Source organism: Leptinotarsa decemlineata, unplaced genomic scaffold, assembly GCF_025532065.1.
Source record: "Leptinotarsa decemlineata unplaced genomic scaffold, Ldec_3_MD MMD2_tig00078363_RagTag_RagTag, whole genome shotgun sequence".
Lineage (NCBI taxonomy): Eukaryota > Metazoa > Arthropoda > Insecta > Coleoptera > Chrysomelidae > Leptinotarsa > Leptinotarsa decemlineata.
Genome location: NW_027412728.1, coordinates 1,339,364 through 1,363,958, shown reverse-complemented (window position 1 = coordinate 1,363,958; position 24,595 = coordinate 1,339,364). Strand labels below are relative to the sequence as shown.

At 36.3% G+C, this 24,595-nt stretch overlaps 2 protein-coding genes and 2 long non-coding RNA genes across 4 annotated transcripts; 3 read left to right on the top strand and 1 right to left on the bottom strand.

Annotated features, from left to right (window-relative positions):
- The first annotated feature begins 1,295 nt into the window (after positions 1 to 1,295).
- LOC141487111 (uncharacterized) lies at positions 1,296 to 2,604 on the top strand. The gene is made up of 2 exons (XM_074185908.1): positions 1,296 to 1,464; positions 1,528 to 2,604. Exons 1-2 carry the CDS (start codon positions 1,313 to 1,315, stop codon positions 2,237 to 2,239), a joined length of 864 nt encoding a protein of 287 aa, XP_074042009.1. The 5' UTR covers positions 1,296 to 1,312; the 3' UTR covers positions 2,240 to 2,604.
- Positions 2,605 to 13,519: 10,915 nt separating this feature from the next.
- On the bottom strand, positions 13,520 to 14,760 carry LOC141487092 (uncharacterized). The gene is made up of 2 exons (XR_012468196.1): positions 13,692 to 14,760; positions 13,520 to 13,633 (listed from the first exon to the last, which is right to left on the bottom strand). It is a non-coding gene; the product is annotated as an uncharacterized lncRNA (long non-coding RNA).
- On the top strand, positions 14,529 to 16,135 carry LOC141487094 (uncharacterized). The gene is made up of 2 exons (XR_012468197.1): positions 14,529 to 14,666; positions 14,755 to 16,135. It is a non-coding gene; the product is annotated as an uncharacterized lncRNA (long non-coding RNA).
- A 6,547-nt stretch (positions 16,136 to 22,682) lies between these two features.
- On the top strand, positions 22,683 to 23,120 carry LOC141487102 (matrix metalloproteinase-26-like). Its single transcript, XM_074185902.1, has one exon. It carries the CDS (start codon positions 22,683 to 22,685, stop codon positions 23,118 to 23,120), a length of 438 nt encoding a protein of 145 aa, XP_074042003.1.
- The last annotated feature ends 1,475 nt before the right edge of the window (positions 23,121 to 24,595 follow it).

The following is a 24,595-nucleotide window of genomic DNA, read 5'->3' as shown; positions in this document are numbered from 1 at the left end:
TTTTATCGAAATGATCCTAATGATAACATTCGTTGGGTGTCTGAAATCGTTCATTCTTTTTCTCAAGAGAGCGCCTTAGACCAACTAATCAATTTGTTGACTGTAGAGATGAATAATTGAATTATAATGCGAAGTATTATTGCTTATTCCTTCAAACCGGAACATTCTTATTTGTGATTATTTGTGATTATTGTATTATGTATTGTATATGTATCACTTTTACCAAGTTACTTAGATGAATAAAAAATGATAAAAATATTATTTGTTTCATTTCTATTTTCCTAACCAATTACTGTGAAGTATATAGCATAATGTAAATGAAAGAAATATCAGTTTGAAAAGAATCATCGTAGAGTGTACAATGTCTAAAACAATCGATAAGTTTGGTAGAAAAAGAAAATTGGGTGGTAATGTCATTCGAGGTCCTCCCGGGATTGGTTTTAAATTAACAAAAGATGGTCATTATGACATGCAAAGAAAAATATTGAAAAATATAAGCGAACCAATTGACAAGAGTGATTGTGTAACTGTATCATATCTTGAGGGGGAAATTAACGGAACAAAGGAGGTTATACTTCTAGCCCTACAAGCTGCAATACAATCCACAATAGGCAATATTGCTCGGGACGCCCGGCAAGCATTTGACGATAAAATTGCAGAGGCTCGGATAACTTTCACTCGTAAATTTGACAAACTTACAAGTGATGTAGACATAAAAATGTCTGACATAACAGCGTCTACAAATAAAAAATTTGATGCTATGTCAAACATAACAGGGACTACAATGAAAAAGTATGATGTACTGGAACAGAGAGTTGAAGTATTGGAGAAAAACCATAAAGAAGTTTTGGAGAGAAACTATAAAGTCAGGTCATCATCATCAGGTGGACTGGGATATCCAGGACTGAACATTAATCCAAATCATAGAATAATACAACCAAAACCAAAACCAACTGATGATGTATTAATGGAACCAACATGGTGAATGTATTCCCTCGTTAGGTTAGGTTAATAGTTACGTTAGGTTAGCTGCATAGTTACGTTAGGTTAGGTGTTAGGTTAGTATTCCCTCGTTAGGTTAGGTTAACAGTTACGTTAGGTTAGCTGCATACTTACGTTAGGTTAATAGGCGATCGCTCAGCAGGCCGCTTCGCAGCCTGGGGCGCTCAACATCCACCACTTGCATCCGGGGCGCGTTTTTTGCCCCTTCTCGAAGCCCCGCCCCCTTTCCGAAGCCCCTCCCCTCCCCTCCCCGAAGCCCCGCCCCCCGACTCCCAACATTTGCGCATGTACACCTCTACCCTCAACGCGTATGTGCGCTCCCACCATTTTCCCACCACTCACGCATCGAAGTCGATACCCTCCGGAGAGCACTCCACAACATTCAGTTCGAGAAGTCATCTCATCGAGAGCAGTCCACTCCACAACAAGGCAGTACCTTCCAACGACCAACTTGATATTTGAGTAAGTAAATCAAGAATGTTATTTTTTATATCAACTAACTTTGTATTATTTCTTCTTTTTCAGAATGGCAACCAATACACAGGAGGTGAATAATGCTGTGGCGTCTATTCTGCCGGTGTCCGCTGACCAGGAGGAGGCAGCATCTTCGGGAGCGGTGCCGGGTGACCAGGCAACCACTTCGCGTTCGCGAGTTAGGTGCAGATCTGCTAGCCCTGACTTATTCGAGGAGGAGGAGGAAGTCAGGCCTGTGAAGAAGGTTTGCCAACGACCTGCAGCGAAGGTTGGTCCTATTTCTAAGTACCGAGCTACTTGCAATAGGACTAATCCTTATGCAGGTAGTTGGTCGACCTCTAGTAAGAGGGCCTCCACACCACCACCACCAGCAGCAGCAGTGGAAACTCCGAGGATTCCTTCTCCGGAGTTGGTGATATTGTCTCCGTTGGTGACGCGACTACCACCGCTGCCAGCGACACCGGCGGATCCTGAGGTGTTGGTGCCACAACCTATCGGAGAGGTTAGTGAAAAGTTGAGTGTTTTTCTGCAGAGATGTAAGGAAGCAGAACGAGCTTCCCGATCTAGCGAGGCCGCGTTGGTTACCATGAACCGGCAAATGGCTGAAATGGATAACCGACTTAGGGAACTCCAAAAAGAAATGGCCGAAATACATCGGAATTATGCATCTCTGCAGGAAAGGTGTAAAGCAGAGACCTCTTCGATAGAGCTGTACAAAAAATTAGTGACAATTATGGACACTTTTTTTGTAGATAAAGTGTAAATATAAGATTAGTTTTAGGTTAGTTAGGAATATTTAATTATGGTAGTTTTAAGTTTATATTTGTAATTTTAGGAACCAAAAAAATAAAATAAAAAAAAAGTGAAATAAAGGGTGTACATTGTTTTGGTTTGGTACACATTGAACAATGCGATGGTTGGAGCATTTTTCTTCACTTCCTCTTATTATTATTATTTTTTTTTATTTCAATTCCAAGTTCTTCTAGACAAATACCTCACATCAATTTTTGTGTTCTCTAATCACTTGTAAATAATTTCATGTGAAGAAAATTTGAAAAATAAAAAATAGACATGTTTCATAGTGAAATCGACAAGTATATTTCATTTGTATTTTATCCATTCAAGTATCTCTTTCATTGAATATGTGTTATGTCACTTTGCAATTTACCCCTACTCATTGAATATGTCTTATGTCACACTGCAATTTACCCCTACTCAATGTCCCACTCCTCTCCCACTCCCTCTCAAAAGTATAAAAGTAGGAATCATCTGATGAAACATTCAGTTGATCAGCTAGCATCGAGATGGAACCTGATTCAACTACTGAGCCCTATAGTGTCCCGGTGCCTCAGATGCCTTACTATGCATCTATACAGGAAGGATTCGTGGACTCCACAACGGCACCTCATGACATTCCCTTCGAATTCATGAATCATGACTATAGGGTGCAGGTTCAGCATGTCACTGGGAGTGATGAAGCTGACCTATCGGACGGGGATTATCCGGATCCCTACCAATGGGATGACGAATGGGGTGACCCACCACCTGGAGACACCACAGATGATGATGACGACGACGACCCTGGCGACGATGCTGATGACGAGCTTAACGTTAGACGTCCTCCACCATCCCCTATCCTCATCGAGGATAGTCCTCCGCCATCCCCAATCCTGATCGATGATGATGTCCTCAATTCCGATGATGACATATAATCATCTACTCGTCCATCCTTTCCTTCCACGGAGTACACACTTTTTGGTTGGTGTACACGAGGCACTGCGAGGCTGGGGCAGTGTCTTCCTCCCTTCCTCTCCCTTCCTCTCCCTCTTATTAGTTTTTATTTTCATAATAATCACTAAGAATTTCTCCTAATAATCGCTCAGAGTTTCATTCTTGATGTTTTCGAATCTCAAACACTGTTCTACATTTACACTTCACCCCCTCCGTTTCATTTCTTCCAATATAAATATAGCAACAATCCCAGTTCTATATCATTCTTCCACAATGTCGAGTACAGGACCCATCCAAATACATGAAATAGATTCAACGTCTGATCATTTGAGTACAACCTTCGCTCAATTTCTGCAGCGAATCTATGATCTTCCTGATGATTTCGCAGAACGAGTGGAACAAGGTATTCAGGACGACATAGATGCTGTTGACGATAACAATGCGGATGATGTGATTAGTATATCATCTGATTCAGATGATTATGACGACGACGACATCATGAGTATATCATCTGATTCAGATGACTATGAGGATGATATCATTAGTATATCATCTGATTCAGATGACGATACCATAATTATTGTTTCTGATGATGAGGAGCGTTAGTCCATATCATTGCATGGATTAATAAAAAAATAACAGCCCTTTTCAGGGCTACAATTAAAGACTGAAACAATGAAAAAAAATAGCTCTTTTCAGAGCTACCATTATACTTTCAAACAGAAACAGATTCATACCATTGTTAACATTATGTTAACATTATAATCTCAAACGAAATATATGTATGTGAAAGTATTCATCATTATATGCATACAATGATTGACAAAATGCCAACTTCAACTTTCATTTAAAGTAGTACTCATCATATGCATAGATATTCAATGACTGTCAAATTCCAAATTTCGACTTTTCAGTCAAAGTAGTAATTTATTTGTCATATAATGTATAGATATTCAAAGACTAACAAATTACTTAGACTTTTATTAGTCAAAGTATTCATTTGTCATATAATCTATGAATACTAATACAACTAACTACTGTTTGTGTGAATAATGTAGCCCTGAAAAGGGCTGTTGTTTTTTTTGACCAGTAGGTCCACGGTTATTGTGCCACAGGTTGGACATTATTACATATAATACATGTAGATACTCGGGTGAAGTTTGTTAGTGGCCTCTTGCAAGCTTTCTCACCAATTCTGTCCCATTTCCATAATTGAGACAGTGTTGTGGGTGTTGACATGGGCATACCACCCTCCATTATTGTTTCTATGCGAATAAAACTGAAAGCAGCACCAACATAGTTTTTTGTTCTCTCCATCTATTGTGCTGATCAATAGGTATGCATCCATTGCACAATACAAATCCAAGGGATCTTCCAGTGTCTCACTGACATTGAGCGTTCGCATACCGATCCTCAAAGCACCATCGCCTTCAGTTGTGTCAGCTTCTATCCCTTCATCATCTCCTTCTTCATCCATGACCCTCTCAAACTCCATCACGTCATCATCTTCATCGCTTTGGTTGGCCTCGTTTTCAACTTCGTCTATCTCATCTTCATCGACTCCAACATCTTCTGCTTCAACTATCACTTCCTCTAGCGGAACATTGACATCCTCATCATCTGATTCGTCTATCCAATTATTTTCATCAACAGCAGATATTCTATTTAATGCAGCATTTATTTTTGCAGAATTCATCTTGTTGTTGTTTGCTCACAGTTGTAGAGAGTGAATGAATGAACTCTAGGTTTGCAAGTCGACTTATATAGGAGGTGATGCGACTCCCACTTGACTCGTTTAGAGTGGAATAGTAGGAGAAGTTATTCCACTATACTTTCACATGATGTTGATTTGTATAAATAGAGATCGTAGGTGTAGGAGAGAGCATTCAGAGTTTCTGTAAGTCATCTCTTAATATTTCTAATCGAATTAGTAAAATGCCGTTTCCAAAAGAGTGGAATGAAAAACCAAAAGTGTGTGTCTACCCAATGATGATTGCAGGGGCTATTGTGTGCTACTTTTGTCAAATAAGTAGACCTAAGGATTCAATCAATCCATGTACTGGTATGTGTAGTGATTGCGTGTTGCGGATTCAACTATCGCCTCCTTCTCATCCACCGAAGCGAACAAAATCGGATTATTGTCAACAACAGTTACAGTGTCTGAAGTGTTCCGCTCCTATAATATTTAACAATATAGGTATCTGTAGAAATATTTGTGGTACCTGTGCTGCCGTTCCAACTCCACTGCAACGTTGTTTGCGTTGTGATACATATTCCATGAATTGTTGGAATCATGTATGCAATGCATGTAGAAGTACTTGGGATCTGTGTGAGAAGGTTGGTCAACTCTACCCCAATAGGAGAATCCATTGTTTTCAATGTTGGTGTTTGACGCACGAGCAACAACTATTGAGGAATAGAGTCAAAGAACGTTCCACATCCATAGAGACATATTAACATTTTTCATTTTATATTTTTTATTATCGTTATTGTCCCCTATTGTTAATAAATATATATATATTTTGAATTTATTTGTATTATTTTCTAACATTTAAAAATACATGCATGCAACACAAAGTTTTCCTCTTAAATGACAAAGATTGTTACATGCGTGAATAGTTTAGTGAGAGAGCGCATGTGCCAGTTGATGAAAGAGCGCATGCGCTAGTTTATTTTCTTCTATAAATGGTGAGGTCTCAGTAACATCATCACCTTTCCTATCCACATTCTATTGCTATCACATATCATTCCTCAGACCTTAATAATCATGAGCTCTATGCCGCTATTGATTGCTGAAGATGGTTCACCACTTGTTGATATCGATCAGACTGATTTTGAAAATATTCCAGTATTACATTTATCGAGTCAAGATTCGATAAATGATTTTGATATTAACGACTTCGTTAACTTTGCAGATGTGCCAGAACCAAATGAGCAAATTATTATTGAAAATCCGATCGTTTCGCAATTATCATCACTCAAACACTCTTCATCTACCCTTCCTCTTGGTGTTGATAAGAAATCTAGAACAATCAAGAGGAAGGTTACTAAGGCATCTTCATCGATTGTCACTGACTTTAAAGAAAAGAAAGAATCCAAAAGTGTTGTGCGACAGAAAAAACCCGCAACGAAAAGTGACAGATCGAAGAGGAAGCCAAAAGGTACTCCTAAAGAAATGAAGAGTGATTTGAAAGCTGAACCGCTATCTTCTTTCAGTCCCCTCCATCGGTTTGGGGAAATGAAAAGGAAAGCAAAATACCGTCTTGTAAAGGCACAGATGACTATTGCTGAACTTGAAAAGAGTGAGCGAGCTATTGATGCTAATAATGAAACTCTTGAAGCATTAGATGCCAAGATTGCATTAGCGAAGGTTGAATTGGCTAGAATGTCTAAAGATGCTGATGAACTCCGTTCAAAAATTGGTAAAGATAAGCAATTCCATCAACGTTCGAGAATGCAAGCTCAGGCTGAGCTTGAGGAGTCGACTAAGCTTTATGAGACGGCATTATCAGTGAGAGATAATTGGCAAAAAGAGTTGGATACTGCATTTCAAAGTGACGGCGATTAGTTTTGGGAATGATAATGTGTTTTCAATATCGTGAGTTGAAAAATATAAGCGGGAATGGAGTATACAATTAATTTGGTTTGGTATACACAGAACATTGCGAATGGCTGGGGCAATGTTTACCGCTGCAATATTTTTCAATTCACATACTTATAATTGAAATGAAAACAATAATGAACTTTAATATAACTTTATTCATGAAAGTCACTATTAGATACATTTAAACCATATTTGATTCATCAATCCAAGAATTTTGTTCGCTAGGAAGACCTAACCACTTTACATATACTTTATTTTTTCTTCTCTTCAACACCTTCTCAATCAGATATACGTCAGGATTCTCGGTTCGTAATAACTCTTCTTCGTAAAAACATCCTCTAATCGGCTGTTCATTCATATCTTCAAGATTATAAGTCGTTGGGATGGTTTTATTAATTTTAACAATCTTGAATAGCTCCGTGGTAAAATTCGCAGTGTAAGACTTTTCGAAAATATTTTTGTATTTACTTATACGTACAATATCATTCAATTGGAACTTGGGTTTACTTTGTCTTCCTCCAATTCCATTGATACCCTTGAATTTCAATTTTGTTGTTGAATCAACATTGATGGGTGCCATACCTATTGTACGATGAACTTTATTATTATATCTACTAGTTATAATTGGAAGAATATCAAGCCATTTGTGGTGACCTCTCATCGAAAATTCCTTGTAGAGCCATGCCTTTATTGTACGAATCACTCTTTCTGCTATAGCTGCCTTCTTTGAGCTGAATGTTGAATAATGATTGATATTATATTCTCGCATGAGAGATGAGAAGCTTCTATTAAAAAATTCTTTCCCTTGATCGCTTTGTATATGTTTAGGGGAAAATTTGGCTTTCTTTAGTACATATTTCATTGCATTAGTTATTGTACTACCTGTTTTATCTTTAACTGGCACAGTCCATAGATATTTTGAGTAACAATCAATTACTACAAGTATATACCGGTATCCTTCATTACTTTTTGCATAAGGTTGTAGTTCAGCTAGATCTATTTGCCATAGATCTGCAAAACCTTTGATGGTAGTTATTCTTCTACGAAAATTACGTCTTGCAGGTCTATGTAATTCATTAACAACTTGTCGTTTGATATCACTTACTTCATTAGTCATTCTATTTCAATATGATTAAAGAGAAAAAAAGTGATAATGTTACTGCATTGAATGATGATGTGACAGTGATCATTACTTGTGGATATATATTAATATATTATACCTTCTTCACGTAATTCTTCAATTATTGAAATTATTTCATTATCATGTCCGGTATGTCCAGCTGACTTTGAAGCTACCAATAGTCGTAGGCGAGCAACTAACTCTTTCGGTGAATTCCAGTACACATAATTCGCAGGTTTAGAATTATATGTTTTCTCCATTTTCACTCGTTTGAGTGCTCCACCAATTTTACTTCTACTCCTTATTGGATATTGTCGTGAGTCTAATAGTGGTTTGATAACTTCACGAAATTTTTTAGAATTTGTATTTTTAAAACCATTCTTCAGATGATATTGTTTATATGGAGCATTCGTTATTTTCAATATTTTGGAATATACTTGACGAATTTCTTCATTATCAACATCTTGTGGATTCTTCAAAAAGATCATATCATATAATTCTGGACTACCTGCGCATTCATATTTTTTCACTTTATTAGCATCCCAAAATGAAATGTTTCCATCTTTGAAATGTACCACTAGACTTCCCATTTTCAGCTTTTGTGTAATTGGATCCATACGTAAGCCAAATGTTCCATCATATGCTGGATTTCTAGATTTTACATTATTCAAATGTTTCATCAAAACATCTTCACCACTTTCATTCATAACAGGTGAGATGTCAGGATCCGAGGAATCGATGTGGGACGATGATGGTGTTTCGAATAGAGTTGTTCTCATATCGTCTTGAAGTGTGCTCGTGTCACTATTCACAGATGATACACCATCAAAAGATTGTTTTCTTCCTATTGGAGTACTCATGGGGTAATTTGAAGTAGATTGAACAGATCCACGATTTGGTGATAACACTGCTGATTTAGAAGTAGCGTTTGATGATAAAACATTCAATGGTTTCATTATGGGCTCATACAATCTTTCAAGTGTCGAACGATTTTCAATATTATCATTCTTGAGTTGAATTTCTGTCTGACAGCTTCTGTTGTCTCTACTAGTTGACGTTTCAAATTCATTTCATTGTTTTTATGTTCAGAATCGTTTTTTGTATTCATAATGCCCTTTTTAAATTATAGCTCAATTCGTTGATGAAGTGACCTCTACAATATTCAGTGATCGAATAAGTTTCAAAAACAAGATCATGGGTATATAAAACTATCGAATCCTTTGCGATATCTACCTTCATCTATTTTTCTATCCTTATCAATTACTAGAAATCCATATTGATCCTCCCAGCATTTAACACACATCAATTGGAATTGTTTGAATGTTACATCGGGTGAAACATGATCTGAATAAATGTGATGTAAATTCGTCTCATCTTGTTTGAACATTATAATGAAATTGGTATTGTCACGCACTAACTGTTTGGGTACCCGTGAATATGTCTGTGCTAGATAAAAACAATCAACATCCTTATGACGTCCCATACAGAAATATGATCTAATAATATCTTGCTTTTCACATATCACATCATCGAAAATGAAAACAGAATTAGGCTTAGCGTCGGAGGGTTTCACTATTTCTGCATTATTGCTGAATGTATAAAAACCTAATCCTTTTATAGGTTCCAAAACACTTCGCAAGTACTGATATTTAGGTTGATTGAGTGATTTCGAATAGAGATACACATTTCTAAATCTCAATCCTTGTGGATGTGTTAATAGTGATATCATTGCATTCGTCTTTCCACAATTTGAAGGTCCTATAATGAGTCCTCGAACTGATGATGGAAGTAGTGGACCATGTCTGAATACTCTTTGTCCATTCAATCCACACCCAAATTTCTCATCTAGATTATCTACAGCAAACTTTTCTTTCTGTTTTACAATGCGCATCGTGCCGTGGTTGGAGACTATATAAATGTTATTAGCTTATTCATTTCAATGTATACCATCAAACGATACGGACGTATTGAAAGTGATCGTAAAATTAAAAGAGGTTGTGGTTTTGTTAATGATTTAATAAACAAACTTCCTTTCGAATTACATCTACCCGGAGGATATCAATACTGTGGACCGGGTACAAAATTGAAACAACGTTTAGCTCGTAACGATCCTGGAATCAATAAATTAGATATTGAATGCAAAAAACACGATATTCAATATTCTAAGCATCCATCTGATCTTGCAGCAAGACATTTAGCCGACAAAGAACTTGAATACAGCGCTTGGGATAGGGTTAAATCAAAGGACGCGAGTATTGGGGAAAGAGCAGCTGCATTACTTGTCACCAACATTATGAAAGCGAAAAGACATATGGGCATGGGTTGAAGTACCAATAAGAAAAAATGTAAGAGGAAACAATCGAAGAAAAATAATATTAAAAAAGTTGCATTTGGTGCTGGGATAGTCCATAAAGTGAGAAATGTATTGAAGAAAGCTGGTGGGAATCAATTTGTGACGAATAATAGCAAAAAAGCTATCACTGTGGCATTGCAGGCGGCACGTAAATACCTCAAAGCTGCCGGTGGAAAGAAGAAAATCCGCACACCACGCATAATTCCTGTTCCCAAGATCGGTGGACTTTTACCATTGATACCAATTTTTGCTGGACTATCCGCACTAGGAAATTTGGCGGGAGCCGCTGCTGGTATTACCAAGGCCGTGAATTCGGCAAAAGCCAGCAGAGCGGCTTTAATGGAAGCCAATCGTCACAATAAAACCATGGAGGCTGTAGCATTAGGCAAACGCGGAAGTGGAATATATCTCAAACCATACCGTAAAGGTTTAGGACTATATTTAAAACCATACAAAGCCACATACAAAACAAAAAACTGATTGAACCCCTACCTCAGAGGTCTCTTACTGATCTCGATCTCAGTTATTATGCACAAAAAATGAAAATTCCACATTTTCGTGGTGTTTTTATGCGTGATAGATTACCATCTTCAGGTCCAAAACAAAACGAGACAGCTATTGTTAATTTAGATGGAATAAGTGGACCAGGAACACATTGGGTGGCATATAAAGAATGGGGGAAAGAAGTCACATATTTCGATAGTTTTGGAGATCTACCCCCACCATTGGAATTGATTCGATTCTTTCGAAAATGTTCGAATGTAAAAATCAAATATAACTATGATCGACAACAGAAATTTAATACAGTTCTCTGTGGTCACTTGTGCTTGCAGTTTCTCTCTAAATAATTTTCCAAATAAAAATGGATTCAACACCAAAACTGGATCGGGAGGCTATCAAGGGAATGGGGTTTTCACTTAGAATGTTTTCAAAATATGGTACCTTGAAAAAAATGGATAAAGTGATGCTTGCAAATATGCCTAAGGAAGTGATACTTGCATGTGTTGCACATGAGATTGCATATGTTTGGGAAAAGTTGCCTAAGCATCTGCAAGATGACATCGATATAATGAAACATAGATATTGTTATGAGCACCACCACGATCAAAATTCAGATTCGGATGTTAATGATGGTCCTATACCTCGAAAATCTATGTGTTGTATTTGTAATATAGAGGATGTGAATATTGGTATCAATAAAAATGATACTTATTACAATACAACACCTTCCAAAAAGTGTAAATTGTCTCAAATGTGCTGTTGCTGTGTACAATAATAAATTGAAATGTGTTTCAAAATATTCATCAGTCATGTCACGAAAGTTCGAGCTACAAGCTGTCGGGACAAGTGTCTTGAGTGCGGATTTTTTTCCACCAATTGAATTGGATAGGAACAGTCGTTATGCATTAGGACTTTTGGGATTCTATGGATGCAATACAATCAATAATATAACTGAAGCTAATAACTTAGTTACTTTTAGAATCAGTAATGACAACTCATCGATACCCCAAAAGTTGACAATTGAAATTCCATGTGGTGCTTACGAAATAGAAGAGATCAATGCCGTCATACAGAAACATATCATGTTCAGATTGTTTCATGATAAAAAACCAAATGATGTCGTTGCAGATGATATTTTCTATCTACACGCCAATAATAATACATTCAAATGTGAAATGCGATCCAAATATGAAATTGATCTGACACATCCAAATTCTATAGCAGAAATGATGGGGTTCGCTCATGGAATATTTCCACCAAATCAGATACATGAATCATCATTACCAATAAACATTACAACTGTGAGACTTATTCGCTTAGATTGCAATATAATATCTGGTTCATATATAAATGGTGAAGAATCTCACATTCTTTTCTCATTCGATATTGATGTTGAACCTGGCTACAATCTTACTAAAGAACCACACAGTATTATATATATGCCTGTCAGTCCAGAAGGTCGTCAATTGATTTACAACATTACAGTGCGTATTTTGGATGAAAAAAATAACCTTATCGATTTTGGAAGTGAAGAAGAGATTTTCATTATTTTGGAATTGAAGAAAATCGAATAACTGTTGTTATGGGTTTCATTTACAATAGACAAAATCGCATTGAACAATCCCAAACGAGTTGCATTATCAAAAAGAAAGGTGTGCATAAAAAGAAAAGTGTGCATAAAAAGAAAAGTGTGCATAAAAAGAAGCTCATTCCACAAGTGTATGCTAAACAGTTAGCACATAACGCTCTGTCTGTGAGTGATCTTAAATTTTTGAAATCGATTGGATTGAAAGTGATAAAATAACAATGGTGCTCGAAACAAACAGTGAAAAGTTGAATATATTCAATGAACCAGTGCTCGATCATTCTCTCATAAGTTTACATGAGCACACATATAAGCCCTATGGATCACCGCTATTCAGGAATTCGGATGAAATCAGAATTGCAATCAATAATCAAGATGTTATACTAGATATTACCGACAGCTTCATTTACATAGAAGGTAAATTCACCCCCAAAGATGTAGCGAAAACATACTATCTCTCGAATAATGCAATTGCATTTCTCTTTGACGAAATTCGTTATGAAATGGGTGGTGAACAAGTGGCTGTTGTTAGAAAACCTGGGATAACATCTACAATGAAAACCATGATATCATTTGGACAATCCCATGCTAACACATTATTGACATCTGGTTGGGGACTTTCACAATTGAAGCATGATATCTTGGATACAAACAGTCATGTTTTTAGTGGAAAACTACCACTGAAATATTTGATGGGTTTTGCTGAAGATTACAACAAAAGTATCTTGAATGCCAAACAGGAATTGATTTTGATTATCGCTCGATCATTCAAAAACTCGTATATAGGTGAGGTTGATGCTGATTTGGAAATAAATAAAATCGAATGGAAAATAAGACATATTGTACCAGATGATAAACACAAGCTCAAACTTTTGAGTAGAATAAACAAAAGCGGTCTGAATGCCAAAATCAAGTTGGCGTATCGTATGTGGTGTAACGGTCTAAATTTACTTGTAAATATTGTAGATATTGTTCGTTTATTTACTATGGAATCGACAGAATTGTCATTTATTGATGACGAACTTTTCGTCATAGCTAGGGACACATCTGGTTTGTCAGTGTGCCCAACCTACATTTTCAAAGAAGTTGTTACGTTTCAATTTAGCACTAGATCAAACTGCTCTTATGTGACCTTTCAAAAACACTACCTTACCTTTTAAGATCTTTATTCAGAGGATATTAACAATGTAATTCAGTTACAAGTTCATTTTATTCATTTAACATCATAGTAATGGGAATCTTCCGTTCCATAGAAAACCATACCTGAAATGTACAAGAATAAATGTATGCTCCCTGACTAACTGCTTTGACCAGTACTTACGCATTCTCCTTTTGCCAATCGACGTTGGAGATCCGAAATTCCTCGCTAGGTTGAAATAGTTGTTATTGTTTGTTTCTCAGTTTACTTCGCCTATCATTTTTCAGCCGCTGCCTGCCTTATTCTCTATACCTTTCCGAGAATATTTCTTGCATAGATTGTTATTCATCACTTCCAGAAGGATTACTACATATTAGAGCCATATCGCCTGAAAAACAATATTAGTTAGCTCTGGTTTCTGAATACTGTTTGATATTTTCGGTAAATAATCTGAATAATACGAATGCTCTAATATTTGTACTGAAAGGGAAGGATGTGGCGACTTACCTTGTATGTTTCTATTCCATCGCATGAATAAGGATTGGTAAATAGTTGAAAATAGGTTGGAACAATATATTTTGTAAATATTCGTAAACAAGGTTAAGAGACAGCTGTTGGTTGACATCTGCCGAACTTTCGTAGTGTCGTTCCGTCGACTTACACCGAACTAGTTCTACAGTTGTTCACGGGTGAGGGATTGATCGGTTACTCAAGTTGTCAAGGGTTGTTTAAGGGTTGCATTGCTTTGAGAAGGAGTTTTGATGGGTCATGGACTTGTTGATATTGTCTCAAGTGGCTGTGGAGGAATTGATAGATGTATGATGTTGTGCACAGCGCCCCCTTGGTGCTTGTAGTGTAGATTGGATGCACTGTGGCAACAACTGGTTAGCTGTCAGATGTGGCAGTCGCTTAGTATTTGGAAGTTAGCCTTCGGTGAGCTTGGTTCGGAGTTCAAAGGGTACCATCAGACTGATTGTAGGATATATTTGGTTGTATTTGTGCCATCCTTCACGGGGATTATTTCTACAAGTCAGGATTGTATAGTGGAAGACTGATTGGTCATTTTGGTGTGGATATTTGCAGTCTGAAACTTAAGCTCTTTTGAGGATTTGTGGTGGTTACCGAACTCGTGCCAGGTGGAAGGATTTCCGAAATTAGGTATGTCTGAATCACTGTCGCATCTCTCATGTGATCTTAGCTATGATATCACTTCTTCAATTCTACAACCTTCGTTTCTCGTCTCTAGATTCATAAGAAACAGAAGGCCCTCAGTCACTCATCAAGTCCCAGCAGGACTTCCGTGCAGAACACCGCACACGAAGAATCGTATAGAAAACCCCTTGGCCAGGGTAAGAATTTTACCATTAAATGTGTTTTAAATGATTTTAGTAATTTCTGGTTCCATCGTTATATCTCAACTGAATATTAGTATTGAAGAGAGGTTTCAACACTCATTCAATTTTCTTGATTTTTACGGGTCATATGGTTATACAGGGCACCCAAAAATATACTCTTGTTATCTTGCTACTTTGCTTAAATGAAAATATACCAGGGGTATTGATTAGTCAAATAGTCCTATTGAATGGGGGTTGAATCTCACCTTATTTTTATCTGATTCTGATTGAGAATTTTCTTCCGTAGGGTTTTTCTTCCTGCTTTTTTTTTTGTCTTCGTTAAGGGTTCCTGTTGTCCTTTTTTTTTCTTCTTGGGTCTTATTTGATGATCCATTACTGGTCCAGCTTGTCGTGCCCTACAGGGTGATCTATCTTGGTGGTGCTACAGGGTGATCCATCTCCGCCGTACTACAGGGTGATCCATCTCAGCAGTACTACAGGGTGATCCACTTCCGTCGAACTACGGGGTAGCCTAACACCATATACCGGGTGGCCCAAAAGGAGCACGCAAGTTATAATTGATTTAATTGAATATTTGTGATATACTGAGATATTTGAATAATTGTTGCCCTTATGTTTATTGATACCTGTTGATATAGTGTTTGTTTATCGTTTATTGATTAAGAGTTTGTTATTGATACCTGATTGACATAGATATTTGTGAAACGGAAATTGAGGTATATTCTTCCTTTCACGATTGCTGATTGACACCGATGCGCCTACGCCTGAGCTCACGCGACGCAAACGAGTTTGTCTTACCATCCGATACTAGTATTTACGATTTCACCTACTCAATTTTCGTGGTAGTTTTACTCGACGTATTGTAGTTTTTTTTTTGAGCGTCGTTACTACCGTAATTTATGGCTGATTGAATTCGTGGTATATACACCGCGCTCTTGTATGGACATTTGAACATCGCGTAGTAGTGTGAATATTGCATTGTTGTCTTAGAAGCGTTGTTGGTTAATCCATGTAAGTTAGGATTACTGAATAAATCATATTGGGGACCTTTATCTTTTATTTCCAATATTAATTGGTAAGTTATTGATATTGTGAGTTACTTAGGGTATCTGGAGGATTAAATTTACCTGGCGCCCATTAAGATCTATTTGAAATTTGCTAAGTTGTTTAACCCACTCCCGTCTCCACTGTTTAGCTTAGCCGCGGATACCCATCTGTCTTATTTGTTACCGACAGATGATTTAGTCTCCTCTTGTGGTTTGTGAGGTGACAGTGGGACCTCTATGAACTACCATCATTATGTGGGACTTCTTCAGACATATGGGCCATCAAAACAACTAATGCATTGGAAACTCCTCGTTTTGTCATCATCGCATTTCAAAGTACTACCACATCTGAAGATAGAACACACGATATTACAAAATTCACAACTGCTGATATCAATAGTATTCGAGTATACTTGAATTCTGAAGTTTATCCATATGAGCGTTGGAATTTGAATTTCGATAAAAAACTTGATGCTCCTGCTTATTATGCTTTTGAGAGTTTCCAGCGAAGTTATTATGATAAAGATATGAGTGAACCTCTGATGGACATTGGGCAATTTAGAGAGAATCCACTATTCGTCATCGATTGTTCCCATCAACCGAATGCAACAAAATCATCAACTATTGATATAAAGATTGAGTTTGAGACGAGGAAGACCAAGTTTCCAGACAACACTAAAGTATATGCATTAATTTTGCATAATACAGTTTTAACATACAATGCATTGGATGGTTCAGTTCATAGCAGATATTGACACTTTTTTTCACTCTATCATATACTGTTTTATGATCTTTTTTTTATTTGTAACTGACTTATATCATGTATTGTATTTTATATCATATTTATTGTTTTGTAATCATTTTCTATTGTATTTCATGAGATTTAAATAAATAAAACATGAAAATAATACAAAGTTTTTCATTTGACATTATCTATGATTTACAGGAACATACAGACTATCTAAAATAACTTCTTCCTCATAATCATTATTTTCGCGACCATCTTCAATTTCCTCTCGATTTTCATCATTCAATTCAAAGTGATGAATAATCCATTCTGGCAAGTATGGTTGGAGGCTATACAGGAATCTTCTTAGGTTCAGTTCAATCATAACCTCACAAAGTTGCCACAATTCCAATTCATTATCCAAAAATTTGTTACAAACTTCTGCACCACTCCAATACTTCTCAGCATCACGAAGGCATAATTCGATTTGTTTTTCATCATAGCATACACTCATATCATAATTGCTTGCATGTTCGGCTCCATCACCCAACACCTTCAATTTAGACGACAAATGTTGAACCGATGATTTGAGATCTACAACATCGACCCAATCTTGACTTGCGTACTGCATCCACATCTTTAAATGGTGGAACTCAAATCGAATAAAAAAAACAATAAGCAACCTCCAATTTTTCAGTGATATAATACTCACATTCCCATTTTACTTGTAGTTACAAAGTGGGTGTATTCAACTAAGTTAGTAATGTTTATATTTCCATATAATTATCATCTAATATATGAATAATAATAAAACAATAAGAAATTCATTATAATTACTATTATTATTCAATCATATTGAATTTGACTAGAGTTAGCGTTTTCACACCAAAAAACTTTGTAAGCTATGACCTAAAGAAATTCGCTATAAATTATTACAATTATTATTCAATCATATTGAATTTAACTAGAGATCGCGTTTTCATGCCAGCAAAACTTTGTTGGCTCTGTCCTAAATACACCATCGTATATTTACCACCTGATGAGTTGATACAAGATATATCGTCATCACTGAATTGCAACGAAATACGTTTTGGTAGCCATGTTTTAAATAATTTATCATTGCTCACATCTTGCAAAGATAATAAAATTGATTTACCAAATCGTGTAGAATAAGTTGACATATTTTTAATTATGTACACTTCATCAATTGGCAATGATGATAAGGCCTTTTGCTCTAGTATTTCAACCTCCTGTACAATCAAATTATTAATTTTATTCAAGTCTACTTTTGAAACGGACATGATGATAATATATATGAAAATATAAACAATTTCCAACAGACAAATACACTCACCGTCTTCCTTCTATTACGAACTGAATAACACTCTACCAATTGCTAACTGCTGCAGATATATTCGTCTACTGGTTTCATAGTGTGCCAGGCATTTCTTTTATATTAAACAGTGCGAGTCACCCCCACCATGAAACCGTGAAAGGTTTACATTGCTAGTTGCTATCCACTAGAGATGCCTGACGTCACAGCCAAGCCCATTTCCCAATTTGATGCGATAACAGTTGCCGGCACGAGCAAGCAGTGGTCGTTGCGCTCTCGGAGAGGGCAGACGTTTGCACAGTCCTCGCCCGCCTGCGTGTCACCATCAATAGCGAGGGTAGGGTGATGCGTTACGTCACATCATTCACTGCTTCGAGAGCGATACGAACAAGCAATTGTCGTTGCGCTCTCGGAGAGGACAGACGTTAGCACAGTCCTCGCCCGCCTGCGTGTCACCATTGATGGCGAGTCTGGGGCGATGCGTTACGTCACATCCTTCACTACATCGAGGGAGGTGAGAGCAGACCGATGAATACGTATTACTCTGCCACACGTCGTGGAGTGAACATGTCGCTCTCTAGCCGTTGAACGGTTATTGCTGTGACGTCACTCCACTACTAACTTGGTGCCCTCACACCGATGGAGCATTCATTACTTGGAGGATCTTCGAAGTATGCAGACGTATGTTTGTACATAGACAAACAAGCACATGATGAAACTCTGTACCGTGCATTCTCTTACACACACACACACACACACACACACACACACACACACACACACAAAATCTCATATGAAAAAAAAATCTGAACGATCCATGCACCAGACACTTCAAGATCACAACGCCTTGACTTCACTGCACAACAAAAAAAGCAAATAACACGTCATATTGGTGGGGGGAGGATTAGAACCGGGAAAAAATTTCTGAACGATCCATACACCACACCCTTCAAGGTCACATCACATTGACTTCACCAAACAACAACCAATAAAAAAGCAATTAATACGTCATAGTGGTGGGGGGAGGCTTAGAACTGGCTCAAATCTCCTACTCGCAACACATTAGCGGGAATGTTTCTGCAATGAACTAGTATTGAAGTTTCAAGCTCATCAACATTATTGAAGGGGCGGTCTCTGTAGACTTTTTGTTTTAAGTATCTCCATAAGAAATAATATAGAGGTGAAAGGTTTGGAGAACGACGAGGCCATCGAGGTTCGGTATTTCGTCCTTACCATTTATTACGAAATGTCCTATTCAGCCACTGGGGAATCCGGACATCCGTCATGTTGGAACCATAACTTTTGCCGTTCTTCTAATACCATATCACCCAAAAACTCACCTATTCAGTTTCCAAAAAGTTCAAGTACCTGTCACCATTCAAATTCTCGTGAAAAAAAATGGACCTAGTAATTTATCATTTAATATACCATACCTACCAAACATTTGTTTTCTGATAGTATTGATTTTTGTTGTCAATAATAAAATTTGGGTTGACATCTGACCACCATCTGCAATTTTGTGATTGATAGAACCCCATTTGTTGTAAAAGTAGATTAGTCTCCAAACAGAATACATCGATGAAAATCTCGTTGTTCTTCTATTTCACTCTGATTCCACATGTAAAAATCATATCTCAAATCATAGTCTCTTTCTTGAAATGTACAAATGAATGTAGGTTTGTAAGCATGGTACTTATGTTTCTTGAGAATACGCTTCACAGAGGTTTTTTTATGCCTCTATAATCAATAATTTCTTGGGTGGACCTTCTAGGATTTTCTACGACTGCTTGAAGTACGTCAAGCTGGTTTTCTTCTGTGCATACAGGTTTCGTACGCTCCGTATTACGTTTATATTCTAATGAGTCGGTCTGTTTGAAATTCTTTAAAATTCTACTTACCTACACTTGAATAGCAAATTTGTTTGTCTGGATGCTGCTCGTTGAAAATATTTGCAGCTTCGCGCATTGTTTTATAACCATCACCACAGATTAAAACTAATCACATTTTCAATTAAAAAACAAAACAATCAATTTCAAATGATTTAACTGTTGGCAATTTTATATTTTCGTGCCTTCTATGAAATTTTCCTCCAATCGAACTCATTTTTCTATGCGCCTTCTATTATTTCCTCCAACTCTTCTCAGTTCTCTAGGTGTGATTTCTCTACATGCTTGTATAATTCTTGCACGGAGATATTTCTTATTTGTTGGCCTATCCTTATAAACTTTATTTTTCAGGATACCACACCACACATTAACTTTCAGAGATATTTGGTCTCTACAATTGACCACCCAATTTGGATTTTGTTCAGCCCAAAACCTCATGTTCTGGGAAGATACAACACCATTCGTGGTAAAGGTAGCCTCATCACTGTATAAGATATACTTTAAAAAATTCCTGTTATTGAGATAATTTCCCTGCATCCATGAACAATACTCCATACGGCGGATTTCATATCCTTCGTGCAAAGTATCTAAAAATTTGGGTTTGAACGCATGTATTTTATGCCTCTTTAAACACCTCTATATTTTACTGCGGCTCATATTGAGTTGAAGCGATGAGTTTCTCTAACTAATTCTAGGATCAGCTTGATGAGCCGTCAATATCGTATCATCATCAATATGATGTTTTACAATTTTTCTGTCCTTTGTTACTTGGCCGGTGCACACGAATAGATTATATATTTTATGTACAGTTCCAGGGTGTACAGCTACCTCTAGCGGGTGTCTTCTATTAAATTCAGCGGCCGCTTCACAAAAGGACCTCACCCCTTCATCAACAATATATAATAATAATATATATATATATATATATATATATATATATATATATATATATATATATATATATATATATGATGAAGATGTTGATAAATGATTTTTAATTGATTTGGGTTTTGTAAAATACAATTTTTTTTAATTTTTATTATTATTATTTTTTTTTAATGAAAATTTCAATCGGCTAGACTTTTACGTTGAGTTTAAATCCTATACCTCAGTGTATAGAGATTTTTTTCAACCTCTCAGGTGGATTCAGGCAAAAACACAACAATTACTTACCAAACTTTGATTTTTCTAGTAGACTTCACCTGTGGAAAAATTTGGAAAAAGACACAATTCTTCTTAGGAAATATAGAACAGTTTTAATTGTAAAAGTAAAAATATGTTTGATTCAGAAATATATAAATTTATCAATTGCCAAAAGAGAAAATTCCTTAATTCTGAGAAAGTCCTAAATGTACACCGAACAACGAACTATTCAATATAGAAACACCGAACAGATGTGGTAATTATCAGTTGATGAATTGCAGGTCACTGTAATTCGGCAGAGACCAATTTCTGGTTTTGATTTCAAGTACTTTTTATTCTTATTCAGTTCGTAGGCCTTTTCATTAATATATGCATATATTGTTTATGAATGGTTTAAGTAAATACCTTACTTTCCTTCAACGCTGGTGTGTGTGTGGTGTGATATTTCCGTGAAGCTGAACTCATGGATTTCTTACTCAACTTGGCTGGACAGGTAGGTTCTTTCACTGAATTTATTATTACTAATCAGTATTCACTACTATTCAGTTTAATTCTTAATTCATGTACTATATAATTCAAATTTTACGGAGAGAAAAATTTAGCGTGGCGTCTCTTTCGTTGCCTCAAGAAGAATCCCGTTGTTGATAAAAAAAATTGAAAATCTATCTCGTTCCCCTAGTTACCATCTATCAATTTTCACATAAACAAATTTTCAAATTCTTTTTCAGGAAAATTTTCTATTCTACTAATTTAACATTGGCTCTTAAATTTAGATACATTTTCTTTTCATATTTTCGTACAACAATAGTTAACCTCACTTTTATGTAAATATAAATATTTTCAAAAGCATCACTCCATGTCAGTTTCTAAGGAAGTTATTCACAATAATAAATTTTGAATTTTACATCATTCCTAAATAATAACAATTAGTTTATCATGCCTTTTTCGTTTTTCCATGATCTTGATGTTCAATGGCATATATATATATATATATATATATATATATATATATATATATATATATATATATATATAAAATCGACAAAGGTTAATGCAGTCAAGCTGCTGGAAAATAATTCCATGAAAATCAAAAGATAAATAGATATGTACTTTCTGATCATTCCCATATTGATTTCATTTTAAGAGCCACCGATAAACAGCTGTTTCAGCCTAATGGGCATCGTCAGTACCGGGCAGGCGGTCCTCGATTGAAGACAAAATGTGAAAAACCAGAAAAGTACTTGATAAAAAATTAAGTTGCGGCTAAGTGCTTCATGTTTTTCTGTGACCCCATGCTGGCATCATTACCATCTCGCCCACACATACTCACAACTACCATATATAAAAATTTAAAATGATTTGGGAATTCAGTATTGTTTCAAAATGTTGTGGTGGGCACTTATATTTTTTCCATACCTCACTGCTTGTGAAAATGTGACTAATAAAGAATAAATGTTGCAGTATCTATTTCAATATGGTTACATCGAAAACAATAATTCTCTCACAGATTTTGAATAGACTATGACTATTTTTCAATAGAAATATAATCTCCCCGTAGATGGTACATTGAATTCGGATACTCTGAGTTTGCTACAAAGACCGAGATGTGTAATCGCTGATTACGATTCAAGGTAGATGAAACAAAACATATTTCAAATGGTCTTTTTCGTAAGCATGTGCCAAAATGAGGCCTAATGCTGAAAAAGCCTTCAGTTTATGGTGGAATATTACTAATTTCAAATTCAAGTATGTTCGTTTGACTGAAACCAATAAACCTGATATAACTATATCGCTGGTGCAAAGAAGACACTCATTACGCCGAGACTGCATGGGTAATGGACTGTGTCAATCTGAATTTGATTGGCCTAGGAGAGTTTTAGCTCATGCTCATCCACCTTCGGATGATGTATGCACAGAAATTCATTTAGACAAGGACGAATCGTGGGATCTTGATGAAAATGGAGGTACGAATTTTCTCATGACCCTGACTCATGAAATTAGATTAGGGCATAGCAACCAAGAAACTCTCATTATGTTTCCTTGGTACCAACAAAAAACAATTCAATTAGGAGGAGATGACTTATATGCCATTGAATCTTTATATGGTCGTACACTACAGTAAAAACAACTCAGCATTCTTCTTCAACGACAAATACCTCACAAATAATGGAGAAAACATCAACGATAAATACTCCCCAAATAACAAAGAAAACATCCAACACCCCTGAGACTCAATTGAAAAACCTTTGCAATCCTCGATTTTATATTTTTAGCAAAAGCTCCAGATTTTCCAAATCACAGACTATATGTAGGTTACAACAAATATTCATGGAAGCTGGATTTGAATGGGATGTTGAGAAAATTGCTGATTATATGAGTGAAAACGTTTTTGTTAAACAAATTTTTCAAAATTCAGCAGGCGACATAATTGCAGTCGACAAACATAAACGTGAATATTTTGTGGCAGTATTTCTTAGCCTAGAAATCAAAGACAATTATCCAATTCGAGTAACATCCGATATGAATGTGATATTCCAAACTAATAGCGGAAAAGGTTACATACTGTATGGCAGTAAATCATACGTGGAATTTTTTGAAACACCTGGTGTAATAACAACCAGAGGACGGATTTCCGATATATTTCCGGGAATTCCAGGAGACATCACAGAAAATATAATTTTTTACTGTATTTCAACAAATCATTCATTATATAATATCACGTTTTTTATAATTCAAATATTTCTTTTTCATTGTTGTATTCTGAAGGCAGAGGGATTTTGAATAAAGGAAAAAAAACAAATATATTTTCTGTGTGTTTTATTACAATATGAAGTATGTGAATATGCTTACAATTGAGGATTGCGGCGGCGGCGGCGAGGATTGTTGAGCGACAAAAAGGTAAATATCCAATTTTCTCATCTATTACATGAATCATACACTAGTTTTCGTTTATAATATTCACGTAAAGCATTACCATAGACGAACTTTTGTGTTTGTTATCCAAACCCAGCCATTTAACGTACATTTTTCTGCCTTTTTTCCTCAAGACTTTTCCCACGAGATATATATCGGGATTTGCAGTTTTCTGCAATTCTTTCCCATAGAAAGTAGCCTTGATAGGTGCTTCCTGCATATCTTCTAGCATAAAGGTGGCGGGGTTGGTAATGTTGACTTTGATAATTTTGAATAATTCCGTTGTCCAATTGGGCGTGTAACCTTTTTCTAAAACGTTGGCTTTGTTGATTTTCGATGGTTCTATGCTCGTCTTCGAGTATCACGTATCATTGTAGGATTTCGTTATTTCAGGCAAGACATTCAACCATTTGTAGGTACCGTTGAAACTGAAGTATTCGAAAAGTCTTTCTTTCAACGTTCTAATGGTACGTTCGGCCATAGAAGCCTTCGTGATGCTGAGCGTATTGTAGTGATTTATTCAGTGTTTTTTTCATCAAAGTTTGAAAATTTTTGTTGTAAAATTCTATCCCTTGATCGGTTTGTAGATTTTTTGGGCAACGTTCCGTATGTTCCAAAATATCTGAAAATGTTTTGGTGATTTCTTCTCTCGTTTTCGATTTCAACGGCCGTGTCCACACGAAT